Raw genomic sequence first — 23,127 nt, 5'->3', positions numbered from 1 at the left:
GAGGTGCTATATGTAATTAGAGAACTCCTGCCTAGTTAGTCTGACATCATGTTCTTGATGATTGAACTGTTTGTTCCTTTCTATGCTGTTCTACCGTACTGATCATATCGTGTATATTTGTAATGGCTTTTATGTAAGTAAATCTCCTAATTATATACTCACTAGAAACTATTAAATCATTTATGTAATAGTACCTGTAACATTGCAGCTTATAAAATCTCTTCGATCGGAATACCTCCAACTGCCCGCACTACTCTCATACCTAGTTCTTTACTACCCACAAGGGGCTAAACACGGAGAGGACAAGCAAGGATAGACAAACGGATTAAGTCGATTACATCGACCCCAGTGCGTAACTGGTACTTAATTTATCGACCCCGAAAGGATGAAAGGCAAAGTCGACCTCGGCGGAATTTGAACTCAGAACGTAACGGCAGACGAAATACGGCTACGCATTTCGCCCGGCGTGCTAACGTTTCTGCCAGCTCGCTGCCTACTCTCATACCTACTATCTCCTCTTTTAGGGTTACCTTTATCTCTTCCCTACCTCAAATTTTAATATCCTGACTATTTAAATGTAAGTTATATATATTTCTTATCATTTTCTATAAATTCTTATTATTTTGTTTTCTTACTTTGATATTCTTACCTATTAACCGCTTATCTCTTAAAAGTGTTACTGTTCGTAAATAGAGATTTTTCAGCTACTAGGTCTATGTGAGATGGTTATACTATATCCATATAAACGTATAAATATTTGTATATGTGTATATATACATATATGTGCATAACCTCTTATCCTTTATAAATTGTTATTTTCTTGTTCGTAAATAGATACCTTTTAGTTACTTAAGTCTATGCGAGATAGTTATACTATATCCATATAAACGTATAAATATTTATGTATGTGTGCATATGTGCACATAGATAAATATGTTTGTATCTGTATACATCTTTATTTTTTTCTGATTCTTAGCTTAATATTAATATATAGATAGTATATTTATCTTTCCAGTATTATTATTTATTATTCACCTTTCCCGAGACCTTCACCTTGCGTAGACCCGAATTATATTATGGACCATACATTTAGAACAATGTGCGTTTCATGATTAGCTTCAAGGATATTGATATACTCAGTCGGTTACAGTTGATCGTGTGCATAATCTGAATGTCTTTATGTATGTACTTCGTTACCCGCTTATGTATTCCTCTATTTTTGTTGTGTACACATTTTACTTTTCTACCCATATATATGTATATATACGTATATATGTATAGAGAGAGGGGGGAGAGAAGGGAGAAAGAGAGAAAGGGAGGGAGAGGAGAAAGAGAGAGGGGAGGGAGAGGAGAAAGAGAGAGAAAGGTGGCAGCCTCGTTCTTATGGTAAAAAAAAAACATTCTTCCTGCTTGTGAGTAGCGATTGGTAGAAACACTCGACCGATTGATTGTAGCATTTATGACTACCTTATAAATTATGTTTTTGTCGTTTTGTGGTTCATGTTGCTAGTTGATATTTCATCGAGTTCAACTCTACTCTACACTCTTCTGAAGTCTATAAAAATGTGCCCGTCGAGTACTGCACTACGGTTATGTTCTTTCCTAGAATATCTAGCTCACTGGTTACATTAGAAATACTATTTATTATTGTCAGCGTATGTTTTTTTTGTTTAGTGTTTTTTTTTTTTTGCTACAACTTTCTTTAATATTGATTCTTTTCAGTTTTACCTGTGTTATTCGTCATACCGTGGGTTGTTTTGAGAATCCTAGAAAGTGATCAACAGTGAGTATTAATCTAATGCTGAATTTTATTGTTATTCTATTTTATGAAATCTCACAAATTGGATCTTTTCTAAAAGATGGACAGAATTTTCTACTTAACTAAATAATTTGAATTAAACTACGTAAAAGTTAGAAAATACATTTTTCTCAAAAAAACTAATTGAAATTAATGTTTTCTTTTGACACATTCTACCAGTATACGAAGTTTCAAATTATTTAGTTAAGTAGGAAATTCTGTCCATCTTTTAGAAAAGATCCTACGATTGGTTAAAATTCGAAGAATTAAACTACGTAAAAGTTACAAAATACATTTTTCTCAAAAAAACTAATTGAAATTAATGTTTTCTTTTGACACATTCTACCAGTATACGAAGTTTCAAATTATTTAGTTAAGTAGGAAATTCTGTCCATCTTTTAGAAAAGATCCTACGATTGGTTAAAATTCGAAGAATTAAACTACGTAAAAGTTACAAAATACATTTTTCTCAAAAAAACTAATTGAAATTAATGTTTTCTTTTGACACATTCTACCAGTATACGAAGTTTCAAATTATTTAGTTTAGTAGAAAATTCTGTCCATATTTTAGAAAAGATCCCACAAATTTACTTACACATATTGGACAATATAAAGGTGTACATATATATATATAAGTGAAATATAAACTTCACCAATACCTAAACTCTGTCATATTGCATGTGAAATCGCATTGCGTGTATAGCTTTATTTGTTTGACTGGAAAGAGATAGCTGACTGTTATGGGGATAATAGTAATAATGGTACACCCCTCCCACGTGACGAGTGATATGTGCTTATCATTATAAACACTGTCAGTCAGTGTCAGTGTGGTGGAGAGTACGAGTTAGACTGTCATAGATAGTCGTAGTCTTACTTGTCTAACTAACTATACTGCTATACCGGAGTGGGCGTGATAACAGTCAGATGAAAGGATCACAACAGTGGCGACGAGAAAATAAACTCACAGGAATTAAACAAACTCTCAAGGAGTTAAGAAATTCACGAAATTTTTTGTGCGAATTTTACGGGATACAAAATCGTAAAATTATTTTAAAAATCTGTTGGCCGGTTTGCTCGAGTTGCAAAAAACAGCAACAACAACAACAACTGAAAGAACAATAACAATAACAATTACTATTACAGCAACAAACGCTGCAATTAATGAATAGTAAGTCGTCAGAAAATAATGAATGAAAATATGTTCTCGCCAGATTATGTTGCAAACTCAGTAACAGAATTTAAGTATGAACCACACAAAGGAGTTATCTTCGATGCGTATTATAGAAGATACGAACAAATCTTCAGTCAAGAGTGCAAAGTTTGGGACGACGATATCAAAACGCGTCTAATCTTAGGAAAACTGGCCGCTGGGTAACATGAGCGTTACAGTAATTACATACTCCCGAATAAACCTTCTGGCATAAACTTTAAAGATACAATAGACATAATGTATAAAATTTTTAGCGAGAAATGTTCATTGTTCAATACACGCTGCAAATGTTTGAACGTAGAAAAACACAATGAGGAGGATTACATCACATATGCTGGCAGAGTTAACTGGGAATGTGAAAAGTTCAAACTGAACGAATTAACGCCAGATATTTTCAAGTGCCTGATATTTACTCCAGAGATAAACTGCATCAAATGATGCAGAAGTAAGAACAAGAATTCTCGCTAAGCTGGAACAAAACCAAGCTGTAACCTTAGAACAAGTGTCAGAAGAGTGTGAAAGAATAGCAAATCTAAGACACGACACAGAAAAGTGAAAATAAAGATTGCTTCCAAAAGAAACAAGTGCGAAACAGGCAGACTAGGAAGCAAGTGTGTACCAAAATACAGTACAAACAGGACAAAAATCAGGACAAAACCCATACTTTGCATGTGGAGGTCTACACCCGAGATAGCTTCCCATTTAAAAAGGCGGAACGTTTCTGTTATGGAAAAATTGGACACGTAAAAGCCCACTGTAAAATCAAGATGACAAAATGTTGGAACAAAGAAAATAAATAAACAAGATGTGGTGGAAATAAAAAGGTAATGTTACAAAGAGGAAATTTGTAAATGTGAAAATTGAAAATAAAAGAGTAAAAGTGCAGTTAGACACTGGAAGTGATATTACCATTGTGGATGAAGAAACTTGGACATATATCGGTAAGCCAAAATTAACGGTCTACGTGAAAAAGAAAAATAACAAGATAAGAGTTTGTGCAGGCTTTTCAACGGGGTTGAAAGATTGCTTAATCTCACATAACTACCCATTGCCGAGTCCAGAGGAAGTGATGGCAAAATTGAATGGAAGGAAATTTTTCTCAAAATTAGACTGCTCGGAGGCATATCTACAAATCCAAGTAGAAGAATGCTCACGCTTATTAACCATTAATATACACCGTAGCTTATTTAAATTTAAGCAGCTTAGTCGGTGTAAAAGTGTCTTCTGCCATATTTCAGCAAATAATGGACACAATGCTGGGGGATTTTGCTATCGCCCACTTTGATTATATCGTTACAAAAAGCAAATCACGTTAACAACTTGTAGAACATGTTAAAAGGGTATTCGAAAAGATTAAAGAATACGGCTTGTTGTAACGCTCTGGTCACTTCCTGAAGACTCTATTATCTTCAAATTGAGGTCCCCCTTCAGCTTGTAGAACACTCAAAAGTCACAGGGAGGAAAGTTTGGACGGTAGGTAAGATGTGTGACAGTTTTGATGCCCAACTCTGTCAAACAGTTGGGTGCCAGGACGCTTGTCACTGAACACCCAGATCTTCATGAATAATTCGATGTACAGTTGCCACACCAACTCCAAATTGTAAGCTTATTGTCTTTATAGATACTTGACGGTTTTCATCCAAATAATTGCGAATTTTCTCAACCAGCTTTAATGTTTTGACGTTCTTCAACCCTCCCACACCTCTCATCATCTTTCACCTCTCTACCACCTCTTATGCCAGTTAAAAACTGTCGCTTGGCTCATACAAGTTAATCCATAAGCAATGCTGAGCATTTCGTTTCTGTAACTTTATTGCTTAGCAAGATTCTGAATTGTCTTCACGTTCCGATCTGCATTTATCAAACTTGTCAGCTGTGACAAGCAGTGTTTAGTAGCGTGTGTGTTTAAACGTTGTTACAACCGTCTCCTTCAATCTAGAGTAACAAAAGTTGGCAGGTCAGTTTATTAGATGTGTAGTAATGATATACTAAAATCACAATAATCTAGAACAGTTATAAATGCCTCTCCTAAGAGCTTCTGGAAATGGCCTCGTATATAGCATTTAGAGAAATGGTCGAATACATATGAACTATCAACACATGAGTCAAGAGTGTATTACCTGCATTTGCTGTATATACGTACTCCAGTATTTATTTGTCGGTGGAGCGTACATAATTGTCGACAACAACAGTGCCTAGAGATAATTATTAAATTTATGAAGCTCTGAGGTGGAGAGAGACATTATCCTTAAAGAAAAGCAGATGACAAAGACAAGAGAGTGCCTTTTCCGTCGCTCTTACTCCCCGGGCCAATACAATACATTGCGTTAACATATCATGCTGAATAAGCGTCTTCTATAAAAGTAATTATCATCATGACAAATGTTTTCAGGTTGACTGCTCTTCGCACGTAATTCCACCCATTTAAGATGTTCAAATGACCGATCTCTAAAGAACTAGATATTTTTCATCCTTTCACTCTTTTAGCGTCTTGCTCAAGATCAATTAGCATTATAATATTACTGTAATTCGTTCAACAACTTCATATATGACTTGTATCCCGTCACATTTTGATTGATTTTCAATCTTTTAACAAGGTCTCAGCCTCATGAGAGAGGTGAAATTTATGTTATAACATTCGAAGCATTAGCCCTGTTGGAGATGTGAAATGGCTAAAATTAAGTATTGAAACAGATTTAAAGCAAAAACTGCAGTGTTTATGACCTTTGTTGAAATTTGTAGAGTATTCATTTTAGTTGGATATATTAATGTAACATGCTAAGATTATTCACAAAGTTCAATGAACCTTCTCGTTTTCGGATAATGATTAATATGTCAATTATTTTTGTTTTGTAAATGTCTTAATGTAGACCGCATTAGAAAGAAGCTTATTAAATTCACTATCATTTGATAAAATCTGATATCTTATAGATGCATGTGGTAACAAAGTATTAATAATAGAAGACACATAATTTGTCTGCTTAATATAATTTGTCTTCGTCTAACGTTACAAACATTCCCTGCAAATATTCTCTTGAGATTCATTCGTCACCAATTTGATTCTTATACATTCATCTCTTCATTTAGCAGCATTCTTCAAGTAGCATTTATTATATTACCGAAAAGCAATATATGAACAACAAATATATATTGCTAATGTTATAAAAAGTGTGTTTTGATTTCATAAAATTGCTGCCGTATGTGTGTGTGTGTGTCATAATCAAGCAGGAAATACAACAGTTTATTGTAATACTTAGTACAACAGTTGTCAAATAGTTGTCCTTAGTATAAATTATTCGTGAATGTAATTTCAAAACATTATTTTCTCAACGGTGAACATCAAAAATCTCCGCCGAGGTCGACTTTACCTTTCATTGTTTTCTGGATCGATAAAATGAGTACCAGTTGAGCACTGGGGTCGATGAAATCGATTTATCCGCTCCCTCTAACTTGCTGGCTTTGTGCAAAAATTTGAAATCATCATCATCATCATCATCATCATCATCATCATCATCGTCATCATCATCATCATCATCATCAACATCATCATCATTATTATTATTATTATTATTATTATTATTATTATTATTATTATTGAGTGAGAGAGCAGTGCATGCCATCAAAGTGATTCTAGGATAAAATATACGAAGCCCGGTATACCCAACATGACTACCAGTCTGATAAGGGTATCCCAGGCACACATGTCGCAACCATATGTCAGCGACATAGTGAATCTCATATCAAGACAAATAGTGTATGACCATGCAGGTGGGACCCAGTTAGAATTTTCCTTAATTCGAAAAGCCTATCCCACTCGAAGGTCCTTGAATAAGGTATTTTTTAACGATGATGAACGAAACATCTATGCTTCTAGAGGCGAATTATTCAAACCCCAAATAATCCCTCTCAACACATGGCTATGATGCTTCCCCACTACTTCTGCTCGCAGAGATACACATATCATCGGCCACTAACAGACATGCTCAACTAGTTATGGTGAAGCAACTGACTCGCAAATCTGTGGTATTGAGCAGAATATTTGCTGTAGCCCTTTTTTTTTTATTTTTTACTATGTCAAAACATGTATTGCACATAACATTTCTAATCAGTTAAGATCAAAAGTCATGAGAACCACTGCTTGGTACTGCATCAGGGCATAGCCATTGCCTGGTACTGCATCAGGGCATGGTCACTGCTTGGTACTGCATTAGGACAAAGCCATTGCCTGGTAATGCATCTGGGAATAGCCATTGCCTGGTACTGCATCAGAGCATGGTCACTGCCTGGAGCTGCATCACAGCATTATTATTATTATTATTATTATTATTATTATTATTATTATTATTATTATTATTATTAATATTATTATTATTATTATTATTATTATTATTATTATTATATGTTTGACTTTTGCTTTATGTTTGTACAAGTTGGCTCCAAGTCTCACCCAGAGACCTCAAGAGACAACAGGTTGGAAGTTCACGTTTATTATTATTATTATTATTATTATTATTATTATTATTATTATTATTATTATTATTATTATTATTATTATTATTATTATTCAGGGAGCAAATGATGCTGGCTGAGTTATGCGTGAGACTATAACCTATCTTTATTACTCTACTATTGATAAGTTTCTGGAATGAACATTCCACAGATACGCGTACCCTTAACCTAGTTCCCATTGAGATTCAGTATGGTGCACGGTATTACAATGCTGGTTGTTTGAATTACAGGTAGAAATCATTTTTGTCAGCTAAGAGTACTGGAGCAACGTGAAATAAAGTGTATTTCTCAAGGACGCAAGACGCCGCAAGGTATCGAACTCACGACCTAACGATCACGAGCCGAATAGCTTAATCACTAAGCCACTTGCCTTCACAATCTACACGAAGACAGATAGATAAATAGCTAGAGTGAGAGAGAGAACGTACCTCAACATCACTTAAGAAAAAAGCCGATAGAGAACAGGCACCGAATTTAATAATTCCTTTATCATTATGTTCGTTGACGACGCATATAATGAAGAGGCAGAATGTACGTACATGCAGAGAAAGTTGAAATGTATTCCTATTAAACATGCGTATATAAATAAATTGACAAACTTTTTCCCCCATTTGAAGGCTGAAAGATATTAGTTTAACGTTATATCTCTTCATGCTCAGATTCAATATGTCTTTTATGCTTAGGAGGTTGACAAATTAAGAATCAGACCAGTATGGCTGGATTCCAGTGACAGAATGCGCTCGCTCACAAGCACACAACACACACACGCGCACAAACACACAACACACGCACGCACACACACACACACACAAACACACACACACACACACACACACAGAGCTTATATCTGTGAATGTCTGGTTCTCTTACATGTTACTTTGTGTGCAAGTTACATATATATTATATATATATATATATACATATATATATATATATATATATATATATATATATATATATGTATATGTATGTATGTATATGTATATATATGTATATATATATCTATGTATGTATGTATGTATGTATGTATATGTATATATGTGTATATATATAATATATATATGTATATATATATAATATATATATATATGTATATATATATGTATATACATATATGTATATATATGTATATATATATATATATATATATATTATATATGTATATATATATATATATATATATATATATATATATATGTATATATATATATATATATGTATATATATATATATATGTATATATATATATATGTATTATATATATATATATAGTATATATATATATATATATATATATATAATATATATATATATATTATATATATATATATATATATATATATATATACATATATACATATATATATAAACCTAATTACAGGAAAAAGTATATAGAATAAACGGAATGGGAGGAATGATGCAAGTAATTTTATACATATCATGATGAAGTGCAATGAGATATCAACTGTGACATATGCCGTATTATCAATTGATTTTGACGTAGTTTTAATTCTCAAATACTGTAATACTATCAATCATTAGTCTGTTCAGTAGCTATTACCCTATTCATCTAAATGATAGATAATCTAGCATCAGATATTGCTTTTGCCTCTTTGGGTTTTTTTTTCTCCATCACTTTCGCTCTCTTATGTCGCACGCAAAAGTATTTGGGCACACACACTAATACACTTGCATATACATACATATCTATATTTAAATATACACAGATGCTTATAAGCAGTTGCCCATGCAGATTTTCACTTTTGTACATGCACAAATTCACACACATAAATATACATATATGTGCACATATATATGTTTATGTGTGCATATGTATGATTATTTCAAAGGAAACAAGAAGAAAAAAAAACAGATAATTCGATATTGAGTAGAAACTGAAAGTAGAATGTAGAAAGCAGTGCCTTTTATTGAAGCTGAAACTTCTAGAAATCGTTACTTCGATTTTTTTTTTCTTTTTCGATATTCAGAGGATAATGAAAGCAGAAAGTGAAATAGTAGAGGGGGACATGTAAACATGCAAGGCCCTATCTTTTTTTTTTTTTTTTCAGACTCGTTTCCCAAGCACCTGTCAAATTTATCTTGACGGATGATATCTAAGGGGTGTTTTTTGACCGTATTAGAACTTATTTACAAATATATTCGACATATACTATATACTGTTTAACTGCCTCGGGATGTCGAATCCTGACAGAGTTATAGTATACCTTCTCATCTACTTTTGTCAGTAAGTGTCCGTGTGTGAAAGCGCATCTACTTGCAGTACGTCTAAACAATAGTCATTTACTAGATTTGCTCATATTCATTACACTTTATTCTGAGTCATACTGTCAGGTTTTATGTCAATTATTCTTAACAGACCATTACGTAACTTCGCTTGTTTCCTGATATACCTCCTCAGAGATCAATACTATCAATCACAGTCCGTTTTCAGAAACAAGAGAGTCACATGCTTGGATTACAATGACCCCGCAACACATTTCACGCCTGATAATTTTATATTTTATGTTGTCTATTTATAGATTTGTTGGTTAGAATATAAAATTATTTCTTTACTTAAAATGTATGGTGCTTGATGTAAATTGTTTGGCAAGTTCCGTCGAACTACTGTTATAGTGCCTGGCATCATACCTATGCCCACTGAAGCTTTTATTTAATTGTTCTGTGGTATAGCCAACATAAATCAAGCTCTGTTTCGTACTGTCTGCCGCACCAAATGTTTCTATTTACAGCGACAGATAAAAGTGTTTTATAAAGGAAAAATATTTTTTCTTTAGCGATTAGGAGACGAAGTCGAAGCTTCATATTATCCTGAGTAGACTCTAAGACAAATGGTAATATCACCGGTCAGACCATCTGTCGTTTTCTAATCTGCTTTCTCCTTTCTGGTCTTGAGAAACCTAATTTGACAATGTTGATGTTGAGGTAGTTTGTTACATATCCTAGTGTGCCAATAATTACGGGTAAAAACCTGGTCTTGCAATCCGAGTGGAGTAGCTGTAAATTACCTAACAGGCGTTTTCTTTTTCACTAAAATGTGTCTTGTGCCATGTTGTTTTTCTGCTATTTAACTGTGTTGCTGTAGTTGTCGTGACCAGCCATATTACTTGTAGCCAACCTCTGCATGGTAAAATCAGGTTTGAGAAAAAAATTGAATAAAAGCCTCCTTCCATCAATTCATCTGAAGTTCAACTTGTTATCTAATAGGGTTGATAGATGTGACTCCAAAGTGGGAGATAGTATTTATCGTATTTTCAATGATTAATTACCTATACCAAACATACGACTTGTCACATCGATCGGTAAGTACGTGTATATACATGTATTTATAAACGTATGTATGTGTGTCTGCGTGTGTCTGTGTGTGTGAAATTACAGAATATATTTCGATCAAACACTCTCACAGGGCAAGGTAGGGAACACACCCCTATTTCTAAAAGTTGATACATTATTGTTTTGTATCTTTACGAAAACATTCACCCTTTAAATTTCCACATCTTGAAGATGTGCAGCGTTGTTCCAAATAACATAGTCATTTGATATGGCTTAGGCTTGAGCGAAACAAACTAAAGAACTGAAAAGAATTAATGTGTCTGTAGCGTATGAAGTATGCAAGAACTCTTTGTCTCTAATAATTTAAGGCTCTCCGCTTGTTGATCCACTTGGTATATAACTTATCGTTTCAGTAATAATGCATTTAAAGCCGAATGCGTATATTGTCTAGTCAATTCGCAAACACATCAGCAATCAACCATAGATGTCTTCTTTCACAAAATATTTTTCAAGCAAGTATATGTAGTTGAGTTCCACAACAGAGCTGGTTTTGGAGTCAAAAACAATATGAGGGCTACTTTTATCTTAAAGCTCTAGCGATGTTGTTATTATCTAATATTCAGCTTTATTACTTTTCCATGCTTATTTTATTCTAGATTGCTGTCTTCGATATCAAGCCTACAATACGCGCATGCGTGCGAGTCTGCGCGCCTATGCACGTGTGTGTGTGTATAAATAGGGTCAACGCGTCTTGCACCATTGCAAGTTTTGCATTCATACAAGCTCTTACATATTCTATTTCAGTTGCTGGAATACTCATTTGGACCGAAGAATATTTTGGATTATTCGGGCTCCGTGTGTTATATCAGTTGGGGTGAGTCTCTTAACAGTTTATTTTCAAAACTTAATTCTTATAAATTATTTTGAAAAATTAAGAAATATAAATACAAAATGTACGAACAATGTTGCAAACAACTGAAACTGTTGGGTTTGTATTCGATTATCTTATTTAAATTCGACACATTGAGAAGAAAAAATAAGGAATGAGTTTGAAAAGTAGAAAAATACTAAACCTGTGTTCGGTCCATAAAAGAAAGGGATTTGTCAACAATTTGGCCAGTTACATTTCTTTTGTTTTGTTTGGGTTCTAACAGTGAGATTTAAGGAGAGTATCTGTGGTCAAGCCGTAAATATTCGGAAAAAAAACACTCATTAGGGTTCTTATATTATATACGTAGGCACAGGCGTAGCTGTGTGGTAAGAAGCATGCTTCCCAACGGCTATAGCCTCGGGCCGACAAAAGCTTTGTGAATGGATTTGGTAGACGGAAACGGAAAGAAGCCCGTTGTATATATATAAATATGTGTGTGTGTGTGTGTGTGTGTGTGTGTGGTGTGTGTGTGTGTCTTTGTGTCTGTGTTTGTCCCCCATCATCGCTTGACAACCAATGTTGTGATTTATGTCCCCGTAACTTAGCAGTTCGGCAAAAAAGAAAGATAGAATAAGTACCAAGCTTACAAAGAATAAATCCTGGGGTCGAATTCTTCGACTAAAAGGGCGATGTTCCAGCATGGCCGCAGTCAAACGACTAAAACAAATAAAAGACTTGTATTATTTATAATATAATTTATATTGTATATAATTTTGAAGTAGTAATAGAAAAAGAAAACAGATTATGACAGTATGCATTAAAGAAATATGTACTTAATAGCTATGGACTTCATGACAGTATGCCGAGGAAGTACAGAGGAATCTGATGTTTAGCTGAAACAAAATTAATTTTTCAACAGATGAAAAGTCAAGCCACTCTCCCCACCACCACCACCGCCGCCACAGTATACAAACTCGTGAACTCTACAATATAAATTTAACCAATGCAGACCGCTACTAGTTTCCTCGTACTGTTTTCTTCTCTCCGAATTAAGTTACATGAGTGTATGCAACATCAAGTCTACGAAAGAATTTTTTTTAGAGAGAATAGAATGGCTTCAGTGTCCGAGATCAATAAATTTGTGACAGAAAATTAGTTTAAACGAATCATGTGTTTCGCTTAAACTAGTAGACCGGTACCGACCCAAGGCAAGGGCTTTTTTGCTTAGCTGCAGAATTTTAGTACATTAGCTGCTCGTAGTCGAAACACAACAAATCATTTAGTCAAATAGCTCTGAATTATTTTTAGGTAGCAGTGAATTGTGTTCCCTTTAACTTAGTAACCATCTTGATTATTTCCGATGGAAATGTAATTCTATGTGAAGTATCGGCCTATACATTTTGTATTCCTCCCGCTTCTGCCGCTACCATGTGCGCCGTTGTTTTTCTTGACTGTTTCTATGTAGATATTACACATAAGTACGCATACATAGATTCATTTTCTTTCATTTTAGCTTCAGAGGGAATATTTTATTTAGAATTAGAATCAAGAGCTAGTGAGGAAGAATTAAGTTCATTTAAAGATTAACAAGAAATTTTCCTCATATAAACACATTTCTGAATCTTTCGTGGTCATATCTTAATTTCTCCAATATAAGTATTTTAGATCCATGAATATGAGTATCATTTCTTCTCATACACATTTTCCGATTTTATATATGGTTAAATATCTTACAGATAACATATATCACCGAGTTTTACGGAATGGAGAAGCTTGAAGATACTGCTTACTTGTATTTCATTTAGAACAGTAGATTTACCATTATTGAAGTCATATGTTGAACAGTAATTTTTTATCTGGATAACATTATTAAAACACTACATATCCTTTGCTCACTTAACTGTTAAAGATTTTGTTGTTAGCAGGCAATCGTCTTTAATTTCTTTAGTCACCAAATGGGTGTTCAGAATCAGTGAGGTATAGGACTAAAAGATAGCTCCTTCGAGAATATATTTTCGAAAAAACTTTTCAGACTAACAAGTCTCACGATACTTTTAGAAGACTAATATAGAAACATTAGATCAAGAGAACTACTGTTACATTGTTTTATAAGCATATGGTGAGATACTTCGTTTGGAAGAGCGTTACAAAATATAATAGAAATCGAAAGCTTTGAAACTACATTTAACGACGTAACTTTCTTAAGTTTTATAAGGAATGCTCCGTCGTAGCAAAAGCACAAAAATTATGTAAATTTAAAAAATTCTAAGTGAACACCACAAATCATTCACTCAGGGAGTTGTAAAGTGTATTGTAGATATAAGCGAATCCTTGTGTGTGTGTGTGTGTGTGTGTGTGTGTGTGGTGTGTGTGTGTGTGTGTGTGTGTGTGTGTGCGTGCGTGTGTGTGTGTGTGTTGTGTGTGTGTGTGTGTGTGTGTGTGTGTGTGTGTGTGTGGTGTGTGTGTGTGTGTGTGTTACTTTATCTTCCCGAGTCATCATCTTGGAATTGTCGATTGAAATGCAACTCATTTTATATGTCAATGTGGAGCCGTAAAGTCTGGCGAGAAATAACTTTTACGTTGAAGATATTCTAGCGCAAAAATAAAACAGTACAAGAATGCTTGGTGATAAGAAGTTCAACAAGAACGATGTTGATATTGTAATCAATTATGAATAAATTTACCAATAATTCTGTTTCTGTATGAGTTCCTATTTTTAGTGTCAAGTAAAAGAAAGTAATTTTAGTAAAGGAAATATAATTTCGTTTTTGCTTTTCAGAAGTGAATGATAATAATAATAACACCAATAATAATAATAATAATAATAATAATAATAATAATAATAATAATAATAATAATAATCTCTTTCCATAGTCTCCTTCAATAAAATCTATTTTCCAACAATGCAGTGCAATGAGAAAATTGATTCAAGTTGTCTATAGACGCTGTCTGGAACTAAATATAATGCATTGAAGAAAAAGCTTAATATTTAGAGGTTTTCTCACCACCTGGGTGTGCTTCCATGGATTGGTCGGTCGATCTCCCATAATATTAAGAAGTTCAGCAAAGTAACATCATGTGTCTGTATAGAAGTGGTTTGCATGATCCTGACCTATGTATATCCACACCAGATATCCATACAAATATATCCATAAAATATTCCTACAATACGCACACATATCTTTCCAATGACATTCGTGCTTGCTATAAAGATGACTGCCATACAGTCTTTTTGGGTCGGATGATTTTCCCACAAGGTGTTTCATAATTTATTAGAAATGTTTACTGGTAACCATCCTAGCTTCTTTTTACATCAATAATTATCAATTTTGTATCATGGGATATATTCTGCAGAATTGAGATGTTATCTTATGATATTTATGTAGATATGCGAAACCCAGAGAAATCATTTACTATTCGAATGATAGTCTTTCAAGGGGTGAAGTGTACACAAAAGCAATATAGTTATGGAAGGTTGGAGATTTTCCAAGTGATGTAGATCCTATCCCTCTCCTTCGGTGCAAGCAGCCTGTGACCCACTTGGCAGCTTTGGGAATGTTGAAATGATTAGTGTGCAGGAATTTCCTCAGATGATGTTGATGGTGGCCTACTTATCTATTTCAAAAATGACCGAATCTTGACCATTTCGTTGACTTTCTGCGAAATGTTCAGCGGTAAATATTTTTGTCTTTAGGTTCTGAGTTCAAATTCCATCGAGGTCGACTTTACCTCTCATCCTTTCAGGGTCTATAAATTAAGTACCACTTGCGTACTGGGGTCGATCTAATCGAGTGGCCCTCTCCCAAAAAATTTCGGGCCTTGTGCCTTGAGTAGAAAAGAATATGTCTGTGAGTGCGCAGTAGTCGGAGGGTCTGACAGATGTTGATAATTTGGTAAAGGCTTGGTTTAGAATTGAGAAAGGTTGAAGAGATATTTGAGGTGTCTGTACCCACTTATATGGAGAAGGTGATGATACTAAGTTTTACGGACAGTACGGAAAGATCAAATGTTTAGCTTCCCTGGAGAAGTCCGGACGATGTCAAGGACACAAATGCCAATGACTGTAGAGAGAGATTTCGCAAGTCGTTGATCTGAAACGACTGTTGGTGGACCGACCAACCCAAAGTTAGACTTGTAATAAAACTCATCTTCTATGGTTTTTCTTTCTTCGTGTTGCCCATAAAATCTTAGGCTCGCATCTCTTTGAATAATAACATATTCTCGATCATTTCCAAGACGATCAAATAGAAGAAAAGATAGAATCTGAGCCATAGTAACTGAAAGTCTTTTTGCTTATGCCGACCTCTGAGAGATAAAATAGATGAGTTAATTAGTATTCAAAGATTAAATTAACCCTTATAATAGGTGCTAATATGCGTCCTGTGTACAAATAATAGGCAGTGTGCGGGAGCAATTGTGGACCAAATTTTAAGAAAGTATAAGGATAAATAGCCAACAAGTTACTGAGGGAGAAGAGGAAACTACGGTTTATAAATTTTATAAATTGTTCTAACTCATGCCGTACGTTGATATCTGTAAGTAGTCTACTTGATGTTAATAGCTGATTTTGGACCTCTCGTCATTATTTACTCGTTGAGACACGAATAATAAACTGCAAGAGAAGAGAGTAGTTGATTTTGCGCTAACTTGTAGGGCAACCTCTACAGACGTTAACAAAGATTTTATTCGTTGTAATGGAAAGTAATATTGTCCACATTAGTTAAGGTTCCTGCGTCACACTTAAATAATCTTATATCCAAGAACATTTCCAGCATGAAAATACAGATGGCAATATTAGTGGGAAAAGAGCTACAAAACAACTGCAGTTCCTTAAAAGACAAATTAGACAGCCATTTAGAAGTAAATATGCGATACTGAGGTGAATAGAAAACTAGTAATAGCGTGAAGTGCTGATACTTGGCTGAGTCTGATAAAGACAGGAGATGACAATATGAAATGAGGTGAGGAAATGTGTCTGTCGAAATTATTTGACTTTTTTTTATAGAATTAATTCCGATGTTCTACTGCATTTGTGGCATGTAAAGAAAGAACCTTCGAATTTCTTGGTTCTTTGTTATTTGTTTATAAAAATTTGATGCTAATTTTGTTAGAGGTTAAGAAAATGGAAGAGTTTCAATTTTCTGTTTGACCATATATTGATTATTCAGAGGAACCCTGCTGAAATAAAATCACCTTGGAATGACTTCCTTTGTGAGTCAGAAGTTCAGAAACAATATTCTGAATAAAAATTTTAAATAGAAAAATATCAATGAAATCCTACAAGCTTTTTTTTACCAAAAATTGCAATTAATCAAACATCGATAGCATAACCACGTCTCTGCGCAAAATCAAATTCAATCCTTGCAGTTGTCAAAAGTATATCATCTCATTTTTCAAATTTTAAATAGTTTATCTAATTTTCCTTTCCAATATTAAACAAGAGTCACAGTTTTCTTTCGGTGACTAAGACGGATTAGTCCCAAATGGAAAGTCTTTGTCCATAGATCCCCTAGGTTGAAGCTGAAATCAATGTTTTGCCTTCCTTTTTAGGCCACAAATGACAATTCTTATACCAGTATCGCAATCTAATCAAGAAAATTCAATCATAAATTCCATATAATTTTGTACATTAAAGGAAAGTACGTTTTCTTTCCTTGAACCAAACAATGTCAATGGTAAGTAATTTGATAAAAGAACAAGAATTGTTATTCTTATACTCCAAATATGTAAAATTATTCCAGAAGCAAGAAATAGATTGTTAACACTATTAATTTTTCTCTCTTTAAAGAACTTTTAGCATTCGCACGCAATAAGATACACATTTTCTGTCTCAATGACATTAATGAAATCCTTGATGGAAACAAATGATATGCAATTACATTAAAGTTCAATGAACACAATCCCTAATACGAGGAATATAATGCAATTTCCTTATTGTTTTCATGTACCTCAGATAAATAAAATCCTTTATCAACGCATGCGATTTATTTTATGACATTCATTATATTCGTACGCTATTAACTTTTATTTCAATAAGGTTTTACTTGTTGAAGTTTATGTGAAATATAAAACTTGACATTTAAATTTAATAGCAAAAGCGAATGAACATTTTCTGTCAGAAAATATTATATCAGCTTTTATCTTCGAATATAAAAGAGGATTTCGAACATGAAGGATGAAAACGGTTGCAGAAAATCAAGCGTGTGTCATAGCTTAGCAATTTCATATAAATTTATTGAAAACAATATCAAATTCAGTTAACAAAACTCGAGTTTCATCGAATTTTTTTCAAAAGAAATTCATGGAATTTCAATTACTGCTATGCAAAAATCCGGAGTAGGCCTATCATACACACGCAAATAATGGGGAAACATTCATAAAAACGTAGAGCACATAAGGTTTTGCTTTATTTTCGTTTGGCCGTTGTTTTCATTTCAAATCTTTCCATGGAATTACTTTATTCAATAACTAAAATAAAACTTAGTCACATAATAATTCCAACCTGGAATTATTTAATAATTTATACATGCTACTCACGTATGTATGTATGTATGTATGTATGTATGTATGTATGTATGTATGTATGTATGTATGTATGTATGTATGTATGTATGTATCGAACGAGAGAGTCTCGGATAACTGGTAAGTATATAAGGTAAAGTAATCATCTATGATATGTATATCTAATAAACTAGACTTCCGAAATCGATGAAATAAGTACCAGAAGATATATAAAAGTTTTAATTAATTTTTTTTTCACCACACAAGATTTATATTTTGCTAATTAGATATAATTGCCTTTGAAACATACAAGGAAATAAACATTTCTTTCATTTAAAGAAGACAATTTATTTCTAGAGAGAATTATAATAGCCTTAAATTAGCCCCCGAATCAATCCAGAGGAAAATCAAGCAAATTAAAATATATTGATATCTATGAATAAACAATTCATGACAAATGAATTTATCCAATCTATTGTAGTACGTTACTGCGCTTTATATTCCATAAATATTTAAACATCAAGCTATGTATTGATGATTGCATTACGATAAGGCAGTAAATTCAGTGCGGTACTGCCATGAACGGTCTCTTGCTTTTTAAACCAACTACTACTTTTGTTCGTAAACATGTAAACTCTGATCAAAGACCAGTGGATAAAGGCGTTTCAGACACGACCACCCCCTTCTTTTCCTTTTCTTTTTAGATAATTTGATATAGCAGTACCTGGTATATCCTTCCCTTTTTAAATACGTTAAGATGCGATATAGGTGGATGGGGAGTGGGGGTATCTGGCTTCTATTTCTAACAAGCGAGCAACATCGTAAAGGGATTTCGCTCGTTGACTCAAAATGTATAAAGCTCGATGTTATGTGCCGAAGAGAGAGTAAAGCTGAAATTTCAGGAAACATAGTCATCAAAGAATAAATTTTACTGAAATATTTTCTTCTCATTATACCTCATATATGGATGTTTTTGGGTTTTTTTTTTTTTTAGTTTTTTTTTAAACAGTTGGTTTGTCAAGTTGACCCAGGTTGCCCCCATCCTGGTCCTTGACATGTTGGTAAAGTATGGAGGACTGTTTTTTTTTTTGTCGTCATATTGTCTCAAATGTTCATTTAGTCGTTCCACAATACTCCTAGATGTCTTCCCTATGCATGTCAGGTTCATGTCTTTACAAGCACCTTCTACGCATCATTTGCTGCAAACTACATTTCTAGTTCTACAGTTAATGCCAGGGCTAATCCTACAAACCATGCAGTTGTCATTGGTGCCTATGGTATTCTCAAAGGGGTATGTCCTACATAGTTGTGATCTGACGGAGTTCCCTGGCTTTTCAACAATCTTCAGGGATTTTCTAAATCTACGGCTAGTTCTCCATGGACTGTGGCCTCTACAAACATCACTCCTTGATATTTGTTGGTTTTATACCACGTGTTCGCCCTGTTTGCGTTGTCACAAGGTCTAACCCAAGTTCAATATTAAGTGTATAGTTTGGATGCTTATGGGGTAATCTATAGTTATCTTGATACTTTGGTGAATGGAGTTAGCTACTTGCTGGATGCTCTCCGTTACGTTCCTTCAGTTTCTTCACTACCATTACTACAGTTGGTCCTAACTATGATATTAATTTGATCTACAAGTCTACTGTAGTGTAGAAGAGTTGACGACTGTTCTGCTAACATACGTTTAAGTTTCCTGTCCCACCAGATCATGAAGAGACTGGCCACATCTCCAGCTACACTGACACCTATGGCTGCACCTTGAACCTGCATGTATAGTTTTTTGTTAAACTTTACTATGTGGCTCTTCAGGATGGTTTTTACACTGGCCTCTATTGCATGTGCAATCATTTCTTTCACCTGATTGTTGTTCTCAGGGTTTTGGGTGAGTGCGTCCAGCCACTCCAGCGCTCTGTGGTGTTTTTCTTCACTGCTGAAGTGATGGTGGGTCCCACTGTGACCTGGTGGGGCAGAATACATACATACATACATGTGTAGGCACACACATGCGCACTAACCCACACACATGCGCACAAACAAAAAGGAACGCAGTGTGAATAACGGACAGAGTGAAAACTAGTGAAAAGGTTGCAAGACGCAACGAAAATTTTAGAAAAATAAAAAAGTGATTGTGGAAATTTTAATTTTACCGGTGAGTGTGTTAAATTATAAGGCACTAAAAGATAATGACTCTCCCCAGACACAACAGAATATACATATATATATATATATATATATATATATATATATATATATATATATATATTAACGAATAAGCTTTATTTTAATTATCTTTTGTTCCCTTAAACTATAAAGCACATCATATCTATGAAACATATTAAAAGAACGAAAATAAGCAATACCTTCTAAGTTCATTTCTATTATTTTAGAAAGTACAGTTCTTATTAAATGGCCAGATATCAAAAGAATTCTTTTCTTACACTATCGAATTTCCACAAGTCCTGTTAGTATAAAATAATTCGCAAGTCTTGCAATCTTAATTAACTTTTGGAAGGTTTGTTTTAAGTATATGTATCGAATCTTTGAAGTTATATGAATATTTATAGTAATAACTCTGTATATCTCTAATTACCAGCTGAATTTCTGTCTGTTCCTTAACATCGTAAGAGTATTATTCACGAAACTGAATTCGCAACAAAACTTGGAATCAAGAAATACTCGTTATATGTAAGTGATAACATTTTGGTTTTTTATTTTGTATATCATTAGTATCTAATAGTGGAGGCGCAATGGCCCAGTGGTTAGGGCAGCGGACTCGCGGTCGTAGGATCGCGGTTTCGATTCCCAGACCGGGCGTTGTGAGTGTTTATTGAGCGAAAACACCTAAAGCTCCACGAGGCTCCGGCAGGGATGGTGGTGATCTCTGCTGTACTCTTTCACCACAACTTTCTCTCACTCTTACTTCCTATTTCTGTTGTACCTGTATTTCAAAGGGCCGGCCTTGTCACACTCTGTGTCACGCTGAATATCCCCTGTCTATGGAGTGCTCAGCCACTTACACGTTAATTTCACGAGCAGGCTGTTCCGTAACCGACGGAGTGCTTCCATCCAGTATCCAATACTATGTCTTGACGAAATCAAAATATACTATAAATATAATGGTTAGATGAGATCATACTGCACAAATTGAATTCTGCATTTAGCGACTAGCCTGCTTATAAAATTTCTTAATTGATTTACAGCTCGTAAAAGAGGAGAAATATATGTGGTATCTACAGGGAGATAAGGAATGAAGCTGATGAGAAGAGAGGTTGAGAATGAATGAGTAAATTAAACAGAAAAATGTCTATACATAACTGGATAAAATAGACGAAGGAACCAAAGGTTTTTCATATTGCATATGCTTATCTTTTTTTTCAAATTTTATGAAAATAAATTTCATCTCTTTTTAGATTCGATTTATATATGAAATCATAATCATGTTGGAAACAAATCTAAAATAGCTATAGTGACATTCGATATATCGAAACTTATATCGAAAATAATTATACCAAATAAGAATGGTTCTTTGTTGCTTTTGATGATAAGCAATTATTTGTTCGATCGATTGGACCACCCAGTCGTTAAATTGACGCAAAAGTGGCTGAATATTCAAAAGAAATGTGCCAAATAAATATTGTTTTCAGTTAGACTCGGCATGAGTCATTATGGAAACGGTGGGGAAGGGACTTTGAATTAGAGGACTGCACCTGTAGTTCACCGGGTTTACGTCACGATTACTGCCGATATAATCTCACTCACAACGCTTTGAGTGACTCGAGGCTCTGGTACAAGACACTTTCTTAAGGTGGCGTGTAGTGAGATTGAATACATAACTATATAACTGCAAGCAACTTCCCCACTCAGCCATGGCAATGTCCATTGTATTCATGGCAACCATATCCAAACATTGCCACGCCATCGGGGAATATCACAAATTGGTGATGGGGGAGTATGAATAACGGCGTAATTGTGTTATTCTCATTATGATAAAGTTATTAAAACGTGTTTTATTGTTTACCTTCTTGCCAAGGTGGATATCAGTATATCAAACTCTTGGGAGTTGTTAATAAACCCTTGCTCAAGATAAATAAATCATTGATCAAACAACGTCGGAGTAGCATAAGATCAAATCAAAGAGAAAATTATTAGAAGCAATTAATAATCGACAAAAGAAATTAATACCAAAAATAATGATTTTTTTTTGTTTGTTCTTTTCATAAAACAATAAAATCTCGCTGACAATTATAAATATATGTCTCTAGCGATGTCTTAAGATCTTCCTTTATCATTTACTAGCAGTATCGCCCGGCGTTGCTCGGGTTTGTAAGGGAAATAACTATATAAGCATTTTTAGAGAGTTATAGCCAAATAATAACAAAAAAATGCATTAAAAATGGAAAAAAAATTATGGTAAATTTTTTTTTAACCGTTGACTCATCGTAGACATTTTTAGAGAGTTACTTCCCTTATATAATAGCGAAAAAATGCATTAAAATGGAAAAAAATGATGGTAATTTTTTTTTTAAATCGTTGACTCATCGTAGACGCGCGCTAATACCCAGAAGGGCTCGATATGAATCACGACTATAAGATACCCGGTTTTGGTTAAACTGCACCGCAAAATGTGGGAGTAGTTAGGAATCTAAATCGTAAGAGACAGACACACAACCTCTCTTTTATATATAAAGATTTATGATATTTATTAAGTCTGGTCATATCAGTTTAATATTACAATAAACATATAATATGTGGCACCTGCATCACACAATTTTTTGGGCTACAAATTATTATAATAATTAGTACTTTTCTGCCCTCGCATATCCTTCCACCTTTGTCCATACCTCCCTTACCCGTGCCGGCTAACGTTTGTTTTGAGGATTTCAGTTTCGATTTCATTCCACTGACCTTCCTGAAATTCAAATCCATAAGGGACGAGTCATGTTT

General features: G+C 34.1%; 1 protein-coding gene across 1 annotated transcript in view; it reads left to right on the top strand.

The window, feature by feature from the left end:
• Positions 1 to 23,127, top strand: part of LOC115215019 (glucagon-like peptide 1 receptor) — a 170,314-nt gene that overhangs the window by 133,515 nt on the left and 13,672 nt on the right. Inside the window, exons 8-10 of the mRNA XM_029784139.2 lie at positions 1,723 to 1,783; positions 11,613 to 11,682; positions 20,777 to 20,868. Coding sequence (XP_029639999.1) covers positions 1,723 to 1,783; positions 11,613 to 11,682; positions 20,777 to 20,868 — 223 coding nt within the window. The remainder of the gene's footprint in view (positions 1 to 1,722; positions 1,784 to 11,612; positions 11,683 to 20,776; positions 20,869 to 23,127) is intronic.

Source organism: Octopus sinensis, linkage group LG8, assembly GCF_006345805.1.
Source record: "Octopus sinensis linkage group LG8, ASM634580v1, whole genome shotgun sequence".
Lineage (NCBI taxonomy): Eukaryota > Metazoa > Mollusca > Cephalopoda > Octopoda > Octopodidae > Octopus > Octopus sinensis.
The sequence above is the reverse complement of the archived record's forward strand: the minus strand, read 5'-3'. Positions and strand labels throughout refer to the sequence as shown.